General features: G+C 45.5%; 1 protein-coding gene across 1 annotated transcript; it reads left to right on the forward strand.

Moving 5' to 3' along the window:
- The first annotated feature begins 15,252 nt into the window (after window positions 1-15,252).
- On the forward strand, window positions 15,253-25,492 carry ERH (ERH mRNA splicing and mitosis factor). Its single transcript, XM_088456526.1, has 4 exons — window positions 15,253-15,367; window positions 17,458-17,545; window positions 18,738-18,858; window positions 25,016-25,492. Exons 1-4 carry the CDS (start codon window positions 15,365-15,367, stop codon window positions 25,116-25,118), a joined length of 315 nt encoding a protein of 104 aa, XP_088312652.1. The 5' UTR covers window positions 15,253-15,364; the 3' UTR covers window positions 25,119-25,492.
- Window positions 25,493-25,703: the final 211 nt, after the last annotated feature.

Genomic DNA, 25,703 nt, shown 5'->3' on the forward strand with positions numbered 1-25,703 from the left:
GGGGGCCAGAGCCATGGGTAGGTAACTGGATCTCTGCACACTGACTCTCCAGCAGAGCAGGTGGATAGTGGCAAATTCTCAGAGACTTAGCCACGTTCATAATGAGACAGTCTTACATATAGCCTACTCCTTTCCAGAATCTCCTCGGCAGCAGTAGCGGCTCGGCAGCAGTAGCGGCTCGCCGCTCCCTGTGGTTGCGCTCTTGGAAAGCGGACGCAGATTCCATTTGGAATGCTTTGCCTTTTACGGGACAGGTCCTGTTTGGCCCTCATCTGGACACAATTGTGGCCCCGCAGGCAGCAGCCATGTCTGCGTGTCTGCCATCGGCTACAGTCCCATCGGGGTCTGGGGCTTCGTCTTTTCGGCCCTGTGAGGCCAGGGTAAGTCTAAAATATAGCTTTCCAAGACAGTCAGTAGCCAGGAAATTTGCTCAACCATAAGAACAGGCTTGGAGTACAAGACGTCCTACTCCCAAGTTGGACTATAAGCTTTCAGCCTCACGGGACGGGCCTCCTCTCGGGGGACCCCAGAGTTGGAGGCCGGCTTCTCCAGTTCACCCAGTGTTGGTGTCTGACCTCCACGGACACTGGGGTAAAAAGTATTTTCTTGAAGGTATATCCTCTCCCGGTAAAAGCCTCCCAGACGGTTTTTCGTTACAGGTCTTCTGTCAATTCAAGACAAGGCCCTGTAATTTTTGAGGGTGTTACACTCTATGCTCCAGGCAGGAGTTATAGTACCTATTCCGTTGCCCCAAAGGGGAACGAGGTATTACTCCATCCTCTTCCTGGTACGGAAACCCAATGGGTCTTACCTGGACATCCTCAACCTCGAATCCTTCAACAAATTCTTAAGGGTTCCTTGGTTCAGGAGGGGGACCCTGCATTCCATCATTCAATGGAGCCTGGGAATTTTGTGGTGTCGTTGGATATATTCAGGGTGACTACCTGAATGTCCCTATTTTCTTAGAACATCAGTGTTTTTCCTCAGGTTTGCAGTGGTCGATAAGCATTTCCAGTTTTACCAGGGTCATGGCAGTTATGGCAGCCCACCTGCAGATGCAGGAGGTCCGCTTGTTACCCAATCTGGGTGACCTCCTGGTGTTACCAGAGTCTCCAGAGATACTTCAGTGCCATCTGCAACGGACAATATCTGTGTTGCTACTTTAGGGCTGACGGATACACTGGAAATGGTCCTCTCTGATTCTTCACAGAGGATGCTCCATATCCCAACATCTGAGGATCTTTGTGATTGAAGAAAAGATCTCTGCATTACAGGCAAAGGTACGCAGTTACCTGCAGAGTCGCCGAGTGTCTATTCACTCGGCAATGTGGTTCCTGGGTTCCAGGGTGTCGCTCTTCGACATGGTGGAGAGTACCCAGCGTCACTCTGAACCTCTAGAAAAATTGATCCTCTCCGGATGGGATGGGTTGCCCCATAGGATAAAGTCAATAGTGCTTTCCCCGGAGGTTTGTCTCTCTCTGGCCTGGTGGCTGCGGAAAGCTCACCTAAACAAGGGGCACCCCCTTTGGGATTGCGGACAAGGTCCTTCTGACAACGGACGCCAGTATCCGTGGCTGGGAAGCAGTGACGGGTCCACACTTGTTCCAGGGCAGGTAGACACCAGTAGTTTTTGCGCTTCCCATAAACATCTGAGAACTCTGAGCAGTATTCATGGTTCTCCAGCATGCAGGACAGGTCCTCCACGGAAATACCGTGCAGGTACGGTCTGGCAACGCCATCATGATGGCTTATGTAAACCACCTAAGTGGTGTCCCGAATTCTGGCTTGGGTGGAAGGCTATATCCCTGCAGTCATCGGCAGTGTTCATTCAGAAATCCTCAGATGGAAAGCAGGCTTTCCCAGCCGTCAGGACGTGCATTCAGGGAAATGTCTTCTTCATCAGGAGGTGTTCAATCTTCTGGTGAACAAGTGGAGCCTTTCAGAGATGAGACTCTTATGGTAGACGTATGTTGATCCAGTGGACCTTCTAAGTTGTGTACCTTGTCCCTCCGTTATCCCTTCTTCCTCCAGTAATAGCAAGAAGGAGGCACGCTCCTGCTGATAGCTCGTGCGTGGGCCAGACGGCACTATTACTCAGATCTTTGGAGTGTTTCAGTTAACACTCCGAAGCTGTTACCTCTACGACCGGACCTGTTGTCTCAGGATCCTGGCTGATACCCAGACCTGGGTTGTCTGTCCTTGCCGGTGTGGCGGTGGAGACTGCCCTCTTAAGGTCTAGGAGTTTTTCCATCTCTATAGTTAACAGGGCCTATGTCCATGCTAAGAGCTCGGAAGATTTTATCTGCAAGAATTTACCATCAGGTATGGCATACTTTCTTTCAGTTGTGTTGCCCTACAGGCTCTGCTCCTCGGGTATTCCGGATATCCAGAGTGTTGGCTTTCCTACAGGTGAGCTTAGATAACAGTCTTCGCCTTGCTTGCCTGAAGGTGCAGGTTTCTGTCCTGTTGGTTTCATCGTAGGATTGCTACTCTTCCTGATGTCCGCACCTTTGTGCAGGGTATACATTATATTCAGCATCCCTTTGTTCCACCTGTGGCTCCTTGGGATTTGGCTGTGGTCTTTAGGGCTGTCTGAGGACCGCCATTTGATCCACTGGGCTCAGTGGATTTCAAATGGCTTATGGCTATGAATGTATTCCTTCTGGCCATTGATTTGGCCCGTAGGATCTCAGAATGGGGGGCTCTGTCATGTAGACCTCCCTTTTTCTCATCTTTCCTAGGAGCAGGGCAGTGCTTCACACTTGCCCTGGTTTTTTACCTACGGTGGTGTCTAGTTTCCACATCAATCAGGAAATTATAGTACCTGCCTTTACTTCCCCAGTCCTTTCTGCTGGTGAGGCCTCTTTGGATGTGGTACGGGCTCTAAGAATTTAAGTTGACCATACCAGTCCATTTAGGAAATCAGACTCTCGGTTTTGTCCTTTCTGGTTTCCATAAAAAGGGCTGGCCTGCCACTGCGCTAGCTTTGGCAGGATGGATTCACAGGTCTTCCTGTTCCATCGACGTGGCGCTTCAGCGGTTCAGCGGTGATTGGCAGCCACGTGGTCATCTGTCCATATTTTTGTAAGGTATTATGTTTTTGATACCTTCGCCTCTCAGGATGCTTCCTTGGGGCAGCGGATTCTCCTTACAGCACAGGAGCATCCCCACCCTTAAAGGATACTGCTTTGGGACATCCCCGAGGTATCCTGTGGATACCCTATGGACCCTGCAGTAGAAAATATGAGATGGTAAGAACTTACCCTTGTTATCTCTATTTCTACGAAGTCCATAGGGTTCCACAGGACTCCCGCCCTGTCGCACCTGTACTGCAGATGGGCTTTGATCTGGTCACCGGTTTCTCTGTCTCCTTCTGGTGAGAATGTGATTCTTGTGTGTTCCAGACTTTCTTCTCTCCCTTTTTTGTTCCTGCTCCGGCCTATGGCTTGTTACGAAACTGAGTGGCCTGAGGCTCGGGGGCGGGGTATAGGAGAGGGACCCCAGTGCATCCTGGGAGGCTGAAAATTTAACTCTGTGGTGCCTGGATGTCTGCCTCCATCGCCTATACCCCAAGGTATCCTGTGGAACCCTATGAACTTCGTAGAAATAGAGATAACAAGGGTAAGTTCTTACCATATCTCATATTTTCAAACACATTGTCTAATAAACCATGACACTACCACAGGGGTTATATTATGTGTGTGGGCATAGAGCTTATAAATAGTTACTGGTGAATTCTTTTGGAATGGGTCTTATTAATAAACAATATCGAAGACATTGTGGTAAGAGAGTTTCAAGCAATAAAACACTGAATTAAATGCAGCACACACTACCTTACAGCTGCAACTTCAGGACATTGTGTCATATTACAAACCGTATATGAGTTAAAGTGTTATATATACATCACAAATTCTTCTGATTCTGAAGAAATAATAAAAGAAAGGTTGAATTAAATTAAATGGGAGATTTAATAAAAATGAATTTGCTGAACAAATAAACATGATGGTGTGAATCCCGACAGTTGGTTCACCTGGTTGAACCCCAGTACCTGGTTCGGATGGGTTGGAAAATGGTTAAGCAATATTATGTACACATTGGGAAGTTTAATATTTTTTGTCATGATAATGTTGTTGATTTTCTATATATTAGTGAAGTGCTTCAAGAAAATGTTCCAATGTATTAAGAAGAAATCAAATGATGCAATTTATGAGAGATATGAACTTTCTTCGGAGGTTTGACGAAATTCAGAGGATGGAGCTGATAACACAGGAATAGGTGTACAAGTTCTGTCAGCAATTCACGAATGTATGCATGCTTGTGTATTTCACTATTTCTTTTATTGCAATTAAGAGAATATAGAAGTAGTTGAGAATATATAAATTAGTTGTGTGAGTTGCAGAAGACCATATTTGTCGAATGGCTTCAGCCTAGAGCGGATAAGGCCTACCCTTTCCCCTTTAAAGTGGGCAAATCCTGTGTCTGATGCAGCAGGCATCTTGTTTAGTGGTTTAGCAATAAGAATTGTAGCTTTAAAATGTCAGTATTTAGGATTATTATATACAGATTAGTAGATTATATACAGATTATAGGATTAGTATACAGACTAGGAGGCAGCAAGTCTCAGATTTAATAAACAAAAAGAGTTAAATCAGACAGCCTTGGTCTGCAAGAAGCAGCAGCTGAAGGCTACATGGGAACAAAAATTGAAGATAACATATTATATTGTCAATATTATGATTAGGACATATAACCAATTAAGGTCTAGCACGTATGAATATTAAATAAATTAATATCCCCCATTGGGTTAACTGGAGAAATAGACAGAAGAATAGTATAAAACTCCCCAGAGAGAGAGGGAGGAGGGAGCAGTCTGAGAAAGAGCAGAGGAGATAGAGCACACAATGAGGGTCTGGGGGTTGCCGTACATATGTATATGAAATTGGCTGACTGATGCTGCACTGGGTGTCACAAATTTATTTTACAAGTAGTCCCTACTGCTGCTAATATAACCTAAGTGTTTTTTTGTTGTAACTCTGCATTGGCAAAATAGATGTATGATTAAGCTGTCTTGAAGTAAAAGCATTGTCATTTATTTTAGAATCTGTATTGGCGTGAATTATTTAATTTCTAGTAAGGTTTAAAAATAAATCTAGAACACATTGTGTTATCAGAGCCAAACAGTGATGATTTTAGTGAAGCAAGTCACAGATAAAATCTTGCACCAAGCTGCTGAATACAAGCTGGCCAGGGTGCTAAAATAGCAAGAGAGCATCTGAAACTGAGGCTTGGAATGAAGCAAGTCACAGAAAAAACTTGTGCTGTGTGAGTACCTGCTGCTGCAAGACTGGTGGTGCTCAGATTGGCTCTCACTGTCTCAGATAGCCAATCAAAAATAGCAATGTGCCCTGTTGCTTAGCAGCAGCCCAGAGAGGGGGGGGGAGTCAGAAACTGAGCAGGATCATGTCTGAGGCAGAAAGAGAGTGAGAGACAGCCTCTAATGAACCCAGAAAGATGTCCCGATGCAGACACAGTAGCCAGGAAGGAGCCAGGGGAGGCATAGCAAACATCAGACCGCCACCATCAAATGGTAAATCAGTACCATCGGAATGAAAACATCAATGGTTAGTAACCATTGGATTCCAATGTCCATCCCTACATTGAACATGCAGGCAGACTCCTGCCACCACTCCTCCACCATGAAGAGCTTCCTCTCCAGCATGATGTTCCTGCTCAGCCACATGCCTTCAGTGAACAGTAGGCACCTCCCATGGAGATCAGAGCTGTTCATGGACAGGGGCACCACGGCGAGGTAGCTCAACAGGAAGCCCAAGAAATACAGAGTACATTGTGCAAAGTGCACATGGAGGCTACGGAAATATGCACAGGTGCCTCATCCCCGGGGACATGCTTACAGTAGCTGCAATAAAAATCTCTCATCTATGATCCTCCTTCCCTTCTCAACAAATCCCAGGGGCCGCATCCCAGCCAGCTGCAGGGAAATGTTTCCTCCTTATTAGAAAGACAAATGAGGGTTCTGTACAGTTTATTTATGAAAAACACAACATATGCAAAAAATGGCCTTTACATAAACTCGACTTCCAAGGGTATTACAGGCAATGGTTTTATTTTATTTTTTTTATTTGATTTTCTTCTGGCCTTAGCCTGCTCAAATGACCAGGTATACCTCAGATAAGTAAAATAATCACCCAAGACCTACCTAGTAACAAAAGGGTGGAGAGTTCTGATGTTGCTCTCCGGTGACCAAGCAAGCATGAGTGTTGATGGAGAGTTTCCTACCCTCCAACATGAACCCTCCCATCAGGTACAAAATGCTCTGCTCCTGGAGTTCCCACCTAATGTATGATTGCAGCCACCTGTGTTGAGCTAGTTAATTGATGAGAAGGGAGTTTCAACACAGGTGTCTGCAATCATCAATGAAGAAGAAAGTCAAGGAGCAGAGCATTTTGTACCTAATGGAATGGGTCATGTTGGAGGGTCTGGAGTTTTGCAGCTTTGAGATGTGGTTTAGGTCTAAATGGTATTTGGACCCATTTACATGGTAGTGTTGGCTGCTGGAGCCTTACCTACAGAAAGCACTTGTTGATATGACCTGTAAAATGCGGTTGTCTGTGTCAGTGTTGGAAATGGGATGTAGTTATGTGACCGTCGGCCTCAAGGCCGCTAGTCACAATCCTGACGCCAGAATGCCGGCAAGGGATTTATGACAGGAGTCAAATACTGACGCCGGAATGCAGAATGACGCGGGCCCGAACGAAGTGAGTATGGGCATCCATCCTCTTAGCCGCAGGGGGGGAGGGTTAGGTTTAGGGCACCCCAGGGGGATTTAGGGTTAGGCACCCCCCCCGGGAGGGTTAGGCTAGGGGAAGGGGGGATTAGGGTTAGGCACCCCCCCGGGAGAATAGGTTTAGGGGAAGGGGAGGGGGGGTTAGGTTTAGCCACTAACGGGGGAAGGTTAGGGTTAGGCACTTGCAGGTCCGGCGACAGGGGGGGACTAAGGGTACACATGACCCGGGCCTCGAGGCTCAGAGGGTCCCGAAGTTCGTAGGGGAAAAATGGGACTGCAGGGTATAATTGTAATTTCTAACCTTACCAGCGAGGTGCCCGGCACTACGCATGTGGGCAAATTAAAATACTCTATCAAGCGGCAGCTGGCCAACCTCTCCCGGCCTCTCTTCCCGGTCACCTGTCACATCACATGGTCCGAGTGCAAATGCATGACATTGCCGCTGGGTCCTTTGCCTTTCCTTCCTGTCAGCAGCTGAGGTCTACCTACGAGGAGCAGGCAGCCTAATAAGAAGCGCAATTTGTATGCAGAACCTCCGGGCACCTTCAACAAGCTACAAGTAAGAGTCTCGCTCTCTCTATCCCCCTCCCCTAGGTGGCTGATAAATTATATATCTTGTTTTGGGGCTAACTGTATTTCACAAAGAAAAAGTTGCTTGGTTGGGGGGGCCCCAGAGGTATACGTCTACCTGGCCCCAAGATTTCTGTTGCCGGCCCTGGGCACTAGGGCATACCTCCCAACTGTCCCGCTTCCAGCGGGACAGTCCCGTTTTTCTGGGACTGTCCCGCTGTCCCGCCCATGGGCTGCAGTGTCCCGCGGTGGGGGGGAAGTTGGGGAGAGCACACCCGCTGCTCTGCCTAGCAGAGCAGCGGGTGTGCAGAAGGTGAACAGATGCTGTGCGCATCGCACGGCCAGTGGCAAACGCAGGATTTCTAGAGGGGGGTTTCCAAATGCTTGATTTTAGAGCAAATATGGCCAGTCCATGAAGAGGGCAGAATTAGTACTCAGCCAGTTTTATTATGCATCATACAAAGTGTATTATGTATCATATTTCCATCATATACAGGACCAGCGATCACAATAAACCATTAGATGCGGCAGTAGGGCCATCCTGCCTGAGCTGAATGATTTTATTTTAGATGTGAGCACTATTCCAGGGAATGGGAGCAAGTCCGGGAGCCTGGAGGAGCAGCAGAAGAACCTAGCACTGCCCTGGACAAATACGTACATATTGGGCTCTATAACAGTGCAGCCCTAAAAGTGCATGTTTTCCAGATCTCCTAATTGGTGCACAGGTTATTTATTGCTGTCTGATACATGTTAAAAAATCCACAGGTGGTGCTAATTATTTCATTTGTGATAGTGAGAAGAACAGGCAGCACTAGTAACATTCTATTATATTACTATTTCTATTGTGGTCATTGTGTGGGCTGGGGAGGGGGGTTTTCAGGAAGATGGAAACCCCCCCTGCATTTGCCTATGCACGGCATCTGTTCACTAGCGTAGGGAAAGCCTGGGGGCTGCCCAGCATCTCTGAGAGTTCTGGGCACGCCCCCTATAGTGACGAAAACGGGGGGAAGCTGCGCCCTGTCCCTCCTTCCCGTTCTGCAAAGTTGGGAGGTATGCTAGGGGGGGAGATTAGGGTTAGGCACCCCTAAATGAGGGTTAGGGTTAGAGGGGGGAGAGGGGAGGGTAAGTTGTACTTACCTCCACTGTCGGGATTCCCTCCTTTCGGCCAGCCGCTGTCGGGATTTGATACAGTCCCACAGACTGGAGTATTTTTGGAATAATTGGTGTTTAAATGTTCACTGTACTCTCATTGCACTAATGGCCAGTGCTCTGACAATAGACCCTTAGGGCTTCATCACATACAAATGTTTTGTAAAAAAGGTTCTAAAGCGATTAGAAATTTTACTTAGTTTCTTTGCATGTCTGAAACGCTTTTTAAAGCATTGTACTAATTTTTGTCTATTCTTCTCTCCACAAGAAATTATGGGCCTGATTCAGACCCACTCGCGAGCGGCTGTCCGCTCGCAAGTGGGTCGATGTTATGCACTGAGCATGCGCACGACGGAGGGAGCTCCGTCGTGCGCATGCGCCAGACGCGACGAGCGAAGGACAGTCCTTCGCTCGTTGTGTCCGATCAAAGGGGGCGTGCTGTCAATGTTGATTGACAGCACGCCCCCTTTGGTGGGCGTGCCGGGGGCGTGCCTCCCTGACGGGGGCGTTCCCACGGGAACGCCTCCCGTCAGAAGCCGGCCCACTGACATCACTAGTGATGTCAGTGGGAGTGATTTTGGCTCTGATAGAGCCAAAATCACTCCGGAGCTTGCAGTTGAAAACCTCAACCGCAGGCTCCGGCTCGCAATTTCGATGGTCGCGATGGTCTCGACCATCGCGGCCATCACAAAGCACGCTCGTATAGCCTGTGGGTGGTGACCCACAGCTATACGAGCGTCCAGGAGGACGCTCCATGAAAATGGAGCCCGGCCCTCATTCAGAGCGTGCGCTCTGCTCAGAGCGTACGGCTCTGAATGAGGGCCAATATCCACTGCTGGTGTCACAACTGCACTACATAGATGTATTCTCCAGGTAAGCCATCTATGCATACCTCCCAACTGTCCCGCTTCCAGCGGGACAGTCCCGTTTTTCTGGGACTGTCCCACTGTCCTGCCCGCGGGCCGCAGTGTCCCGCGGCGAGGTGGAAGTTGGAAGAGCAACCCGCTGCTCTGCTATGCAGGAGGAGAACAGATGCCGGGCACATGCGCACGGCATCTATTCTCGTGTACGGAGAGCCTGGGGGCTGCCCAGCATCTCGGAGAGTGCTGGGCACTCCCCCAAAGTGAAGAAGACGGGGAAAGCCGTGAGGCTCTGCCCCATTTTACGGAAGCCACACCCCCTTTTCGGGCCTTTGCTGCGCGCCCTGTCCATCTTTCCCATTTGGAAATGTTGGGAGGTATGATCTGTGCTACAGGTGGTACGGTAGAATGACTTTAAACACACTGTGGCAGATATAAGGTGCTACCTGGACATACAGTCAGGTCCATAAATATTGGGACATTGACAGAATTTTCAGATTTTGGCCTCTATTCACCACCACAATGGTTTTGAAATGAAACAAACAAGATGTGCTTTAACTGCAGACTTTCAGATTTAATTTGAGGGTAATTACATCCAAATCGGGTGAACGGTGTACGAATTACAACAGTTTCAATATGTGCCTCCCACTTTTTAAGGGACCAAAAGTAATGGGACTATCAACTCAAAAGCTATTTCATGGACAGGTGTGAGCTATTCCCTCGTTATTTCATTATCAATTAAGCAGGTAAAAGGTCTGGAGTTGATTCTAGGTGTGACATTTGCATTTGGAATCAGTTGCTATCAACTCTCAATATGAGATCCAAAGAGCTGTCACTATCAGTGAAGCAAGCCATCATTAGTCTGAAAAATCAAAACAAACCCATCAGAGAGATAGCAAAAACATTAGGTGTGGCCAAATCAACTGTTTGGAACATTCTTAAAAAGAAAGAATGCAGCGGAGAGTTCAGCAACACCAAAAGACCCGAAAGACCACGGAAAACAACTGTGGTGGATGACAAAAGAATTATTTCCCTGGTGAAGAAAAACCCCTTCACAACAGTTGGCTAAATCAAGAACACTCTCCAGGAGGTAGATGTATATGTGTCAAAGTCAACAATCAAGAGAAGACTTCACAAGAGTGAATATAAAGGGTTCACTACAAGATGTAAACCATTGGTGAGCCACAAAAACAGGAAGACCAGATTAGAGTTTGCCAAACAACATCTAAAAAAGCCATTACAGTTCTGGAACAACATCCTATGGACAGATGAGACAAAGATCAACTTGTACCAGAGTGATGGGAAGAGAAGGAAAGGAACTGCTCATGATCCAAAACATACCACCTCATTAGTGAAGCATGGTGGTGGTAGTGTCATGGCGTGGGCATGTATGGCTGCCAATGGAACTGGTTCCCTTGTATTTATTGATGATGTGACTGCTGACAAAAGCAGCAGAATGAATTCTGAAGTGTTTTGGGGGAATTGGTATGAAATACCGTCGGCCGTATGGCCGGCGGTTCGATTCCCGTCAGCGGCACCCCGACAGAAGCAGAGTGCGACCCAGCGGAAGCCCGACAGCACTGGAAATCCCGATCGTGGATAGGTAAGTATCCACTAACCTAACCTAACCCCCCTAACCCTCCTTAGGGGTGCCTAACCCTAACTTCCCTCCCAAGTGCCTAACCCTAACCACCCCCTTCCCCGCTGCCTAAACCTAAGTCCCCCGGGGGGTGCCTAACCCTAAGTCCCCCCCGGGGGTGCCTAACCCTAACCCTCCCTCCCCCTAGCCTAACCCTAACCCTCCTGGGGGGGTGCCTAACCCTAAGTCCCCCCCGGGAGCCCTAAACCTAACCCTCCCCCCTGCGGCTGTCTGCTCGCGGCGCCTGGCATCACTACAATCGTGATGCCGGGCGCCGGTCTCCCGCCGTCGGGAAAATGCGGGAGTCTACATCTAGACGCCCGGCATTTCACACTTGCCGGGATAAGACAGTCGGGAAGCCGGCTGCCGGTATTTAGGCAGTCGGCTTCCCGATTGCCTCCCGTTTTGGACAATATTATATGTTCATATTCCGTCAAATACTTCAGAACTCATTGGACGGCGCTTCACAGTGCAGATGGACAATGACCCGAAGCATACTGCAAAAGCAAACAAAGAGTTTTTTAAGGCTAAAAAGTGGAATGTTATGCAATGGCCAAGTCAATCCCCTGACCTGAATCTGATTGAGCATGCATTTCACTTGATGAAGACAAAACTGAAGGGAAGATGTCCCAAGAACAAGCAGGGACTGAAGACATTTGCAGTAGAGGCCTGGCAGAGCATCACCAGGGATGAAACCCAGCGTCTGGTGATGTCTATGCGTTCCAGACTTCAGGCTGTAATTGCCTGCAAAGGATTTGCAACAAAGTATTAAAAAGTGAAAGTTAGATTTAGGATTGTTTAGTTTGTCCCATTACTTTTGGCCCCTTAAAAAGTGGGAGACACATATAGAAACTGTTGTCATTTCTACACCGTTCACCTGATTTGGATGTAATTACCCTCAAATTAAATCTGAAAGTCTGCAGTTAAATCACATCTTGTTTGTTTCGTTTCAAAGCCATTGTGGTGGTGAATAGAGGCTAAAATATGAAAATTCTGTCAATGTCCCAATATTTACGGACCTGACTGTATATGTCATATTGCACTTGTCATATGTAATCTGTCTGTATGCATAAGTACATTTTTTCTGAACCAGGGATGGACATCGGAAGTTGATGGTTAGAAACCATTGATGTTTCCGATTTGATAGAAGTAGGCATGGCCATCAATTATTCATAATCATCGATGGTTTATGGCCTTTGCCGAATGCTTTTGCCATCGATGGGGGAGAACCAGTGGTTTTCCTCCATCGATGTCTAAGCATAATTGAATGGGGTTTTATTTTTTTACACGGTGTCGGGACTCGGAGCATAGCTAAGCCCCTGGCACCCGCGAAGCCCAGCCCCCAGGTTCTGATTGGCCTATGAGCCAGTCAGTCATAAAAGAGGAATGACCATCGGTTGGTGAAACCATCAATGGTCATCTATTGAATAGTTTTTAGCCATTGATGGCTACTTGCATTTTTGCCATCGATGGGAACACCACCGATGGCCATCCCTAGATAGAAGTACTTTTTCCATCGAATACAGGGAATTTGATGGTTGCCAGCCATCGGATGCAGCTTTCCAATGCCTGGCTGTTTTATTGCTCAGCTAAAGCATGGGTAAGGAGCAGGAGAATAGATGACATGTGCATGCGCACGGCATCTATTCACAGTATCTGGGAAATCTGGGAAGCAGTCCAGCATCTCGGAGAGTGCTGGGCAGGCCCCCACAGTGACATGGATGGGGGAGCTGCGAGCCTCTGTCCCCTTTTTGGGAGCAAGTATACCCATCACGATGGTTATACTATCGAATGGTTGCGATGTGATGTCTAGTTGCCATCGCATCACTGGATTTGATGTCGGAAGCCTGGCAACCATTCGATTCGGGCTTCCAATGTCCATCCCTATTGTGAACAAACACGTTGTTATATTAATCCAATAAAAACAAATACAAAATCCAAAAAAAATATACAATAACTCCAGAAAAATATGTAATTTATTATGCACATAAATGAGATGACTCCTTCAGTAGATATTCATGTTGCTCCAATTGTTTATTATACAAAATACAATCATATAATTACTGTATATAATAGTAAATTGATGTTTGGGTAGGTGCATGTAGGGAGTGCTGAGACATGCTCTTGGCGGTGCAGGACACTCCTCTTTGAGGCACGCCACACAGCAGTTTTCTTAGTAATAAACACAATACTGCGCTGGTGTGCTTTGTGAGGTTGGCAAAAACACTTTCTAATACTGCTGCAGGGGCATACCTGCCGACTTTCTGGCTGCTCCTTCCGGGAGGGAGCAGCCAGATTGGCAGGACGGGGCGGCGTTGCCGGGACAAGGGGGAGCGGCCGGGCAGATGACATAACTTGTGGGCGTGGTGGGGGCGGGGTCACACGATTGCGTCGCTTTGGCCACGCCCTGCTACACAATTCCGATAAAATAGGCATTTAAGCAGGGGGCGGGGCCAAAATGACGCGAATTGCGTCACCGGCCCCAGCTGCGGGGTTGCAGGGGTTATTGTGGGGGGGGGTAGGAGGGGTGGGCGGCAGCTGGGAGAATTGCCTGCCTTCCCGGGAGGTCGGGAGTGGCACCCGATTTTCGGGAGGCTCCCGACCAAATCGGGAGGGTAGGCAAGTATGTGCAGGGGTGAATTATCCCTTTGATTCTTTGGTGCTTGGTAAATTTCTAATTACACACAACAATTTTCTCGCTGAAATGATTAGGCAACCAGGACTTTAGACAGGTTTAGTCAATTTAAACGGATAAACCCAGTCGAATTGGGCGCAATGACCGGGATAATTAACGGACGCCCAGAATAACTGAATTGCAGCACAGGGTGCCCATTTATTATCGCCGTCCATAAAACAATTGAAAACTTATCGTGCGCATCCCCACTTTTCGCCCTATTCAGTTACTAACCAGGCGAAAACAGCAAGCGGTGAATGCAGAACAGACGGAAAGTGCTGTCAGAATAGGGGAAATCAGTGTGTACCCCCAAAAAAGATGCACTAACATTGGGGATCAATATAGAAGTGTTCCAATAGCCCTAATAAAACTATTTGGGGTACTGAAGTTGTTAAAAATCCTTGTTATTAGCATCCTTGTAAAAGTGGTGAAGAATGGCATAAAGCAGTATTGGTGAAAATAAATAGTCCAGTCAAATTTGGGGTGCTTGAAAATGGATACTAGAATATTTTAATGTCTCTAAAGTGAACTTTAAAAAACCACCCTTATACATACACCTGCAATCCCAAAAACACCTGACCCATCCTCGCAGACCCCTAAGAAGGACATTTCGGTAGTTTTTATGCTTGTCCCCCCACTTTGTACTTTTTTGCCCCCAAAATGAAAGTACTTTTCTGGGGTGTTATGTTTTTCCCAAATATTTTTTGACACAGTTATCCTTTGTGGGGCTGTTCCAAGGGTTCGGAATGTTTTCCCCACATTTGCACCCCAAAATAAAAATTCTGCACTTCTTTTCTCCTGCTATTCTTAGGTTAATCTTTTTCGCTTATTACATTGCACTGACTTTCCGCGTAGGCGAAAAGCGGCTGGAATTGAATTTACAAATAAGTTCCGACCACGAAAACGGCTTTTCGCTTCTAATTGAATACGGACCATAGTATGACTAGTTAAGGATGTCATATGCTGTGCTATTTATCAAATACAAAGCTAAGTAGATTGAGTAATGTGCTCTATGCACTCTTTATTTTCCCAGTGGTTGTGGCCTGGGCACAGGGTTTATCTATTGTATAACAGACTCTCTTGTGTGTTTATATTTCCAAGACAACAGCAAAACAAAACTAACGGCTGATAGGCCAAGGAGAGTACCAGCACATGACATGGCCGCCCAGCATTTCCGGGTAGGGATGGCCATCGACCATCGATATTTCATAATACTCGATGGTTTATGGCCAATGTCGAATACTTTTGCCATCGATGGGTATAACCCGATGCATTCCCTCCATCGATGTCTAAGCATAACCGATTGTTTTTTTTTTCTTTTTAATTTTTACAATACGAAGCATAGCTCCCTCGAAGCCCCGCCCCCAGGTTCTGATTGACCCACGAGTCAGTCAGTCAAAAAAAACCAGGGATGACCATCGGTTGGTGAAACCATCGATGGTCATCCATTGAATAGTTTGTAGCCATGGATGGCTATTTACTATTTTTCCATCGATGGTATAACCAACGATGGCCATCCTTATTTCCGGCTAGCGTCCATGCTCACTTCCTGATAGTGGCAATGTAGTGGGCGGCTCTAGTTACTTTACTTCCGCCGGAAGCCAGAGTGAGCGTTTCCTGCCTGATAGCCCACAGTTGCTGTATTGCGGTGTGTGCGGGATCTGATCATGGTGAGTGCGGGCGGGGTGTAGGGGACACTGAGGGATCGCTGCTATGTGCCCCCCGCAGAGGCTGCGGGACCTCCTCCGTTACTAGCCTGCAGCCCCGTGTGCGCTGAGACCCAGGCATGGGACCCGCGTGTGTATGGGCTTAGCTGCGTCCGTCCAGCTGAGTCTCCGGGTAATCTGTGGCTGGGTATGGTCACCGCTCTCCCTGATGGCAGCTCAGGGGGTTCCATCCCCTTACAGGCTAATGTCCCTTATAATGTACTAGAGGCCTATAGCTGTGACCCAGCTTTGGTTATTGCAGACCCTTCACTGGAGGCCCTAAGTGTGTTTCAGCCTTATAACAGACTGGTACTGCACAATGTATGGGGGAGGGGTGTACGGGGTTGGACTGGTGCCTTATTCTGCAGCCTATACTATAGGTCGGTGGTATAGGAGGACATGCGTTATTATTTGGGGCTGTAAAATCTTGCAATGCTGTACACTGGGCGAGTAGTGTAGATTACAAAGAGCGTTGGGAATTTGAGTATGCGCAGCGCTTTGGGTGTCCGCAGCATGCACTGAAGATGTGCAGTCATTGGATGGCCATCAGTAGGTGACATGCAAATGGTTCCCAATCCTTGCATCACATAGAAAAACTCTACTTGTCGAGCTAATAGCATCGATGGTTGATAACCATTTGCTTCTGTTGGTTATGCGCTGTTATGATGACATTTGGATGTTGACACCGGAAACCCATCATCACCTTACATCATGCATATTACTTTGTTTCCTTATAGGCAGTGGCTGCGCTGAGACAGAAATTGCGTGGGTCCCCAGGACCCATAATTTAAACAAATTGGCGTACTACGTCACTGTTTCTGGGTCCCTTCATAATTTATTAGGTTTATTACATATATATATATTGCCATCAGGCCTCTCCACATGCCCTGTAAATGTCCCACAGACCTCCTCTCCACATGCCCTGTAAATGTCCCACAGACCGCCTCTCCACATGCCCTGTAAATGTCCCACAGACCGCCTCTCCACATGCCCTGTAAATGCCCCACAGACCGCCTCTCCACATGCCCTGTAAATGCCCCACAGACCGCCTCTCCACATGCCCTGTAAATGCCCCACACACCGCCTCTCCACATGCCCTGTAAATGCCCCACACACCGCCTCTCCACATGCCCTGTAAATGCCCCACACACCGCCTCTCCACATGCCCTGTAAATGCCCCACACACCGCCTCTCCACATGCCCTCTATATGTCTGTCAGATCCCCACATACACAATAATTGAATTCCCAACTAGGTATGTACCCAGCATCAGTTGCATAGTCATGTTATTGTTACTGTGTGTGTAATGTGATTATTACACAGCACACAACTTGAAGGATGCTCCCCTAGATTGTAAGCTCCTAGGAGCAGGGTCCTCCTCATCACTGTCTCACAGCCCTCTTCTCTAGCACTTCTATGACTTCCTTCACCTTCAGAGCTGTACTGTGTATGGAGAATTGTGTTGCTAATTTTTACTTGTGTTCTGTTTATATTTTGGTTACTGTATTGTAATGTTCTGTGTACCCTTTACTGTATGTATGGCGCTGCGGACCACTTGTGGCATCCTATAACTAAAATGTAATAATAATAAAAATGCTCCTGAACTGCGGTATATAATATACAGAGATACCACTAATGACTGCGGTGTCACACAGCAGCTATGTGTTTAGTGCACAGAGCATATACTACCCTGGCTCTACCCCTACTCACATTTATACACTGTATTACTGCAATTTATATAACATAAATCATGGGTAGCAACCTGTGGGACTCCAGCTTCTATGGAATTACACATTACAGCATGCCCTGCCACAGCTTTAGCATGCCTTAGGACATGCTGGGAGATGTAGTCTCATTTACTATCTATATTCTCTAGTATATCCTTCTTCAATAGGGCTCTGGTAAATAGCATTGAGGACTAGAGGGACCGAATTGTTTACCTCAAACCAATTTAGATTTTAGTTTTTTTACTTTTTAATATTATGTATTAAGTTTTTTTTTTTAATGCAGAATTGTAATTTGATATATCCAGTGGTATTTATTTTTTTTCTTCAGTCTCACACAATCTTGCTTGTCCAGCCTACAAAGAGACCTGAAGGAAGAACATATGCAGATTATGAATCTGTCAATGAGTGTATGGAAGGTATGTAATGAAGTTGTTTTGCTGTTGCAGACTAGACGTCTCCAATCTGAAAGTAATACTGTGAACAATGCTGTACATGAACTAAGGGCCTGATTCAGACCCGGTCGCTCTGACAGAGCGCTCGCTCTGAATCAGGGCCGGGTTTTTTTTTTTTTCTTAGAATGGCCTCCTGGCCACTCGCATAGCTGTGGGTGACTACCCACAGCGAGCGGCCATGATGATGGTCGCGATGGTCAAGACCATCGCGACCATCGGGCTTGTGACAAGACCCTTGTGGTAGGGTCTCGTGGCCGCAAGCCCCAGAGAGATTTCGGCTTTAACAGAGCCGGAATCTCTCCACTGACATCACTCGTGATGTCAGTGGGTCCGCCCCCAAACGACAGGCGTTCTCATGGGAACGCCTCCGTTTGGACAGCCAACCCCCCGACCCACCCACAAAAGGGGGTGAGCTGTCACTCAACATCGACAGCTCGCCCCCTTTGTTGGGAGACCCGGAGCGACGGAGTGCCCGTCGCTAGCCAGGTCTCGCGCATGCGCACGACGGAGCCGGCTCCGTTGTGCGCATGCATTGTGGGCCACCATCGACCCCGTTGCGAGCGCTCAGCGCTTGCGACCGTGTCTGAATCAGGCCCTAAGTCAGTTGAGTTTTGACACATTAGTTTCTTAACCCCTTTGCCACAGATGATTTTATCACCCCTGCACTAAGCCTATTTTTCCACTTCTTGGCCTGGTCACATTCCAACATCCGTAAAAGATATATATATTTATTACATATACATGCTGTTGAATTTAAAAAAAAAAAAATAGCATTAGTTTGCTTATTCTTCCTGACGCAGCAAGAAAGTGAACTAAAATGAAAAGTAGTTTTTATCTGGCAGTGATTAATTTTCACCCCGAAGACAGTGTTATATATACTGAAATGTCTTTCTGTCTGTGATTTGTTCTCAGTACACTTCGGTATTGTTTTGTTTTTTTTTATACCAGTTTTTAGTGTTCGTTTTTTAATTGATTTCACCGATTTCTTCCTGTTTCCAAAACAAGTTGTAAAAATGTAAAATTATACAAAAATAAATAAAATCCTATATATGGTGTTACTATGGGATAGTAGTTCACTATGGTTGTTACTCACCAGAATACCCTTATTACTAAATTGCAATTAAATGATTTCTAACTCATTTTCTTTTCTATGTAGGAGTGTGTAAGATGTATGAAGAACACTTAAAAAGAATGAATCCCAACAGCCCATCTATCACATATGATATCAGTCAGCTGTTTGACTTCATCGATGACCTAGCGGATCTTAGCTGTTTGGTGTAAGTGTTTCAGTTTTGTGCTCTGTATATTGCATACGCTAGATCATTATGAGAATATTTGTTAGCGAATATTGAATAAAATAATGTGTATGGCAGGGATGGTTACCACTGGTGTTCCTTTGTTCTAGCTAGTGGGTAGACGTCAGAATCCTGTTATGGACGTGGCACGCATTCTGTGACATTGATATGAAGAGGACCTTACTCTAGTAAGGTGGGCTGTCTGCTGCCGGCCACTCATCTAGATGTTATTGTTGCATTCAGAAACTTCACTACACCTGTTTTTATATAACGATAACATCTGCTCACCAGTACACATGTAGTTGTGCTAAGAAGAGTATTTTATTTTGCTGTTTAGAACATGGCTCACATGTTAGCCTGAATCCTAAATTCTTCCATGTATATGCACATTTTATAAATTGTCTAAATACTAGCCCAGCTAAGCCGCCCCAGGGCACCGCTATAGTAAGAAAAGTGCTGTGGCTGCTCTTAACTATCTCTTTTACACTGCACTTTTCTTACTATGGCGGTGCCCTGGGGCGGCTTAGCTGGGCTAGTTTGGGGTGTCCTGCACTTTGGATTCGAACCCTAGTATATTAGGGACCTACCCTAAAGAGGTTACCTGGATATGGTGGGTAGGCCCATAACATTGGCCATGATTATGCTAAAAACCTCTACTGATTGCAAAATTTTATTGCATAATGTATTTCTATATAATCAGTAATTTGGAGTTGTGCACCTGAGATTTGTCTGTCTCTGTGCCTGCAATAAGTCTCATTAGGTAACACATACATATATACATACATACATACATACATTATTCAAGTTATGCAGTCCAGGAACCTTTCCTATATACTGTGTAAAGTGTGGAAGGAAGGAATTATTAGTATCTTATCTGTGTGTAAGTATGGGACTGTGTTTGAGTTTGATAGCTTTAAGTTGGCAACTGACACGAGTGATATTGGGTTACAATTCTTTAATACATTGGTAGGTACAAGTAGGATAGACATAGCTCCTCCAAACAGGCTTCCCCCATCCCCCAACCGGTCAACTTCTTCTTCTTTTTTTTTTTTAAATTGTAAAGAGTGTATTTTCAATAAAATTATTTAAATATATTTTTTAAGACTTAGAATGCCTGCTGGTTGTCTGTGCACCTCCTTGTGTCCATAGGCCCAAATTGTAAACTAAAGGTGCATATCCACTAGACGACAGTGGAACGACTGTTCGATTACAACATTGTAATCGTTCATCATCATCCTGTGCAGTGGATAATGTGGCCACACTGAACGATATGTTGTTCAGTGCAGTCACCCTCCCTCATCCCCGACCATGCACAACCTGATGATCTCGTCAGGTTGGCCTGCATGTACAGGAGATGACAGATGCCGGCAACGACCAGCGGAAGGACGCATCGCTGGTCGTTGCCGGCATATTCACTTCATGATTGAGCAATTTAACGATGTAGTAATCGTTCAGTCACTCATTTTTCTCGTGTAGTGGTTACGCTCCATTACCTTCCACACCAGATTGGCAAAAGACACCACCCCCTTCTTCAGTGGTCATAGATTCTGTTAACAGTAACTGTTATATAATATAAAGGAACCCGTACAGTCCCTGATTTCAGCTGGACCTAATATTCCAGTCCCAGTACATCAGTAAGGATTGTTTTGATATCTTTTCCTTGTCCAACACCTGCAATCCTTAAGCCTCTAGTTGCAGATAGACCACTTCAAGATGGAGCCCTCTATATCCGTTAACAGCATGGAACGTTAGGAGTTCTTGGCCCTGCATATCAAATATGCATTCTTACGTGTACCAGTCTTGGATTAGAAGGGCTTGACACTTTTTTTTTTTTTTTTTTTTGTAAAATCTAGGAGCTAGTTTAAAAGTTTAGGAGTCAGACCATCGCCCAAGACCAAAATATATGAATTTGTATAGACCGCCACACATGCCCTTTCCATTAACAGTATGAGCCCAAATTCAGATCGTCACACAGTTGGAGCCCAAATTCATATTATGCCCCAAATTCATGTTATCCCACACAGTAGGCCCCAACTTCATATTATGTCAATTGTGGGATAAGGAGTAATGTAAGTACATAGAATGAGACGTGTGACTTGGAAAGGGGCAGTGATCGCAAAATATGCTCTATAGTGCGTTTTTACGTACTACAGACCGCGAGGGACTCCGTCTTTAAATATTGCCGGGTCCTGTAGGACGCGCTGGGAATCGCAGACCTGTGGCAATCCTCAGTGTCTCCCCAGCCAATCATCTCCCCAGTCAAATGATGAAACTGCTTCCCATTGGTTGAGAGTCTAGCCTTTCCCCCAGTGTTGTCTGTGGAACAGCATTCTCCAGTCTGACCGACACGTGGATCTCTGTATTACTTCCCAGCTGAGAGGCACCAGGCTGTCAGCGTGTACACATCTAGCATGGCTTGTCAGCACACATCACCTCTCCTGTGATACTGTGGGATTCATGATTACGCAGTCAGCGTTTACACACAGGCTATCTGGACAGCAGATCAATTCTCCTAATATATTGTGGCCGGGTCACCACTTAATCACCGCACACGCGTTGCCAACAGTTTGTATTGCCTTATCTACCGAGGCTGGTAGACAGTCTACCCTGGGCACTGAAGGGTGAAATAGCTGGAAATACTACTAGGACTAAAACAGGGCAGCTGACCTGTGATTTCTTTAGGCAGGGGTTAGGTATGGGGCTGCGCTAATCCTCTCATAAAAAAACCTCCCTTACGATCAGTTTCTGCTAGAATAGGTGGATGCTCTTCAGGCCACAGCAATGAAAAGACGTGTATAGATGCAATTTATTCCAGCGCATACTGGGTCAGGATGGGTTAGGTATGCAAATAACGTGATAAACGAATATATTTATATATACATTATTTTTTTTAAATTTAGATTATAGCTAAAATATAATTTTTCATTAAAAGTAAAAGGGCATATATAACAAACTAATACTGGTATACAACAATTACTATAAAAAGTCCCTCCACCACATATATAAAGAAGAAGTATACAGCGCTCAACGTTTTATATACTGGTTTTGTGTTATCCTAATGTCACAATCCTATGTATACAATATAAAATGCTAGTCTTCAATTAATGATTGCAATCTGATCAGTGCAAAAATATTTTACTAGGTATAAAAAGACATATATAACAAACTTACATATCAGTCAGATACATATATAACTGAAAACCATTCATAAAAAGGTACTGCTTGGAACTGGATCTTTTTGTATATATGTTGTGCAAGTGTTGCACACTGCAACTGGGTCCTTGCTGTGAACTTACTAATGTCAATATCCTTGATGTTGGTATAAATGGGAATGATACTAGCGGCGTCCCGCTGTCTCAAGATTGTAAATGTAACTCTTAGTTTGGTATAATTATGTCCAGTGTATAGCCAATGTTATCAGGGGTGCTGTATGCTGCCCGGTGTGTCTTCTGGTGCAGATGGAGGAGAACCACTCAGACTGGTATGCAGGATCTCCGGACTTGGGTTGCGTAGGATTGACTGTGGAGTATGTGATACGTCTATTGGAAGACTGTATCCTACACTTCCACCTGTCAGCCTTTCACTTCCTTGTCTTGGGAGGGGAACCGCCAGACGCGACCGCTTGCGATCTTATCCGGCTCCCCCCTCCGTATTCAGAGACTCACCTGACTTCATGTCGTCGCGTGTGGCCGGATCCCTCCTCCTTCTGTCAGCGCTCTGTCTCTCCTGCTTCGCTGTTGTAGGTTCCCGTCTGCGATGTGCTGGTAATCTTCTCCTTCCTCGTCACTGGTGTTCTTTGGTCGCGGCTGCGCTTCAGTTTCAGATTTCAGTGTGTATTCCCGGTCACGTGTTTGTGACAGCGCTTGGTCTCTAATCGCAGTATCCTTCAGAGAATGTTCAGAACTTGGTCTCAATGTTGGGTTTATTCTGGCTCCAACGCGTTTCGACCTTATAAAGGTCTTCCTCTGGGACCACATATAACAATACAAGACAAAAAGTATGCTGAAAGGATAAAAATTATATGTAAAAATATATATTGGAAACATATATGTAAAAAATGTGGGGAGTATAGGGAGATCCGGTAGAGATATCATGGTTTCAGTCTCTCTATTGTCGGACATTAGCCGGAGGTGAAGGATAATCCGTACCTGTATTTCCACAAAATACATAAGAAACATAAAATCCAAAGACTCATGTCTATACTGTCACTTCTATGACCGGTGACCTCTATTGTTTGCCGGGCTGGCTGTGAGGATACCACCAAACGTCAATAACTGGTCCTTTGGAAAAGGTATACCGCTGTCCCCACAGAGTGGAATTCTGTAACATGTACCGGCTTCCTACCTTACTCTTAATGCTTCGATAAGCGGGTATCCTGACTACCTGTTAGGATACCCGCTTATCGAAGCCACCAGAGTATGGTAGGAAGCTGGTCGTAGAAGTGACAGTATCGACATGAGTCTTTGGATTTTATGTTTCGTCTTATGTAGACGAAAGCCCAGTCCCAGAGTCTCTCCAGCACATTGTACAGATAGCTTTGAGCTTTCCCAACAAGCTCATGTGAGCCCCCCCGCTGCTCCCCTGTACACCTCCCCTGGTCCCCACACTTCACTTGTCCCCAGCAGCAGCAAGCCGCCCCCTCTGTTGAAGTTGAGCAGCACCCGGTTGCCCTGGCCGTATGTCACATGCATCATGCCGTAGTAGGCTGGCAGAATACAGGAGGCGGAGCCCCACTCGTTCAATGTGGTGGGAATGCGCTTCTCATATGACAGGCATTCAGTGAAACGGTCACACCTATTTTTGAATGTCTCAATACACAGATGTACTTTCCAATACAATACCATGCAATCCTGAAATCGAAATGAAAGTCTTCAAATCAAATTCTTCACCAGCATTTGAACAGCCAGCTGCACAGGTTATCTCCAAGGTTGTGTCTCCCTTTGCTGGTGACTAGGTGGCAACCTCAACAGGAAATGCCCATACTCTATCTGGGACTGAACAGCTGTGTCCTTTGTGTAGAAATTCTACAGATCTTATACTTTAAAATGTTATATATTAATTTAAATACAAGGTGATGTGCACTTTGAATGTATCATCCATTTGAGACAGATTTGGGCTGTCCACACTGTACAGCAAAGGGCAGCTGTGAAATTGGGATTTAATTGACTGATGAATCCTGTTTTTTTTTTTGTTGTTGTTTTTTTTTAATTTATTTATTATATTTTTTTGGTGTTTCCTTTGATGGATATCCTTGTTTGAGATGTATGTTTTGGTCCTAGAACATTGTTCACTAATTTTTTTCTATACTACTGGTTCTGTCTTTTTGGTCTAAAGGCGCGTATCCACTACACGATTTATTGAACGATACCGACACTGTAATCGTTCATTATATTGTGTAGTGGACATTGAGCCTACACTGAACGATATATTGTTCAGTGCCTGCGCCCTCCCTCTTACCCCGAACCTGCACAACCTGACGATATTGTCAGGTTGCACAGCTGGTTCGGGCGATGAGCGATGGTGTCAACGACCAGCAGGAGTGTGCGTCGCTGGTCGTTGATGGCATATCCACTGCACAATATTGCGGATGATTGAACATTCACAATGTCATCGTTCAATATATCGTGTGGTGGCTTTAGTTTAAAAAATACTGACGTTGCTGACACAGAAGTAGAGGGGTAGGAGCTTGTGCTTTTGCCAGTAAATGTTAAAGTGCCTCAGTACTGTATGCTGTATGTCCTCCATAAGAGAGAACTGATGAAAGTAACGTCATTTTACCATCCTTGAACTGTCTTACACTTGGAAATGTAATGTGTTCCTATTTGGTGATTTAATTTGTACATATGTAGTCGTGAATAATCATATTACAAAAACGTTGCTTTATTAAACTGTGCCAAAGAACCTGAACTGTGTAGTGTAGGAAATACCATTTTTAAATTCCCCATAATGTCCAGCATATTTTACCTCCACTTTAGCCTTACGCTGCTTTACACTATATGATTGGAGAGGCAGCCGCTATCAGACCATGTGGTTATGCATAGCATCTTTTTTTTCCTCACAATGATCTGCCAGGGAGAGAATGTTTTTCCTATTGGACAAACAATTTTCTATGCTAATGAAATCTCTTTATTTTCTGTAGGTATCGTGCAGACACCCAGACTTATCAGCCCTACAACAAAGATTGGATAAAAGAGAAGATTTATGTTCTGCTCCGTCGGCAGGCTCAGCAAGCCGGGAAATAATAACGCTGTGGGTGATGCGCATATGTACAGCAAGTGGTAGAGGGAGTTTTATTTTGTAATATAGTGGTTTTGTGTTTTGTTCATGCTATAGCGGCAGTGTTATAGATCAATCTGGGAAATTTCATATATTGGAAGTTTTTATTATGTTTTGTTTCATCTGACATACAAAAGCAAAGTATGGACTGTTCAACTATCACTTGTACCCTCTCATTGCAAAGTCCAGCTGTGCCAGTTAGGATTAGTTGGATTATGCAACCATTCTCCGAGCCCATTTTCTATTTTTATTCTGTAATTTTTTTTTTTATTTGGGGTAACTATGTCCAAAATACCAAATTTTAGGTGAAATTAATAAAATAAAAATTCTTAGTAGATAATGATTGTAGTTTGGTATTTTATTTTTTATTTTCTCTTTCCCTGTGTATTCACATCTGTTAAAAGGTACAGCACTTATAATTCCTTCTGGTTATAAAACTTTGTTCTGTCTTCTTATTGGACAGCTGTTACAGACTATGCTACTTTATGTATTTGTGCTGGAATGTAAAAAATGCATGCACGAAGAACAATTTGTTTCCTCTTTAATACTCC

The sequence above is a fragment of the Taudactylus pleione genome, unplaced genomic scaffold (assembly GCF_031769625.1).
Source record: "Taudactylus pleione unplaced genomic scaffold, aTauple2 ptg000707l, whole genome shotgun sequence".
NCBI classification, from domain to species: Eukaryota; Metazoa; Chordata; class Amphibia; order Anura; family Myobatrachidae; genus Taudactylus; species Taudactylus pleione.

What these genes read in the sequence shown, in the direction of transcription:
- ERH (XM_088456526.1), top strand. An exon ending in TGTCAATGAGTGTATGGAAG is followed by an intron (nt 17,546 to 18,737) that starts GTATGTAATGAA and finishes TTTTCTATGTAG; the next exon opens with GAGTGTGTAAGATGTATGAA. An exon ending in GCGGATCTTAGCTGTTTGGT is followed by an intron (nt 18,859 to 25,015) that starts GTAAGTGTTTCA and finishes TATTTTCTGTAG; the next exon opens with GTATCGTGCAGACACCCAGA.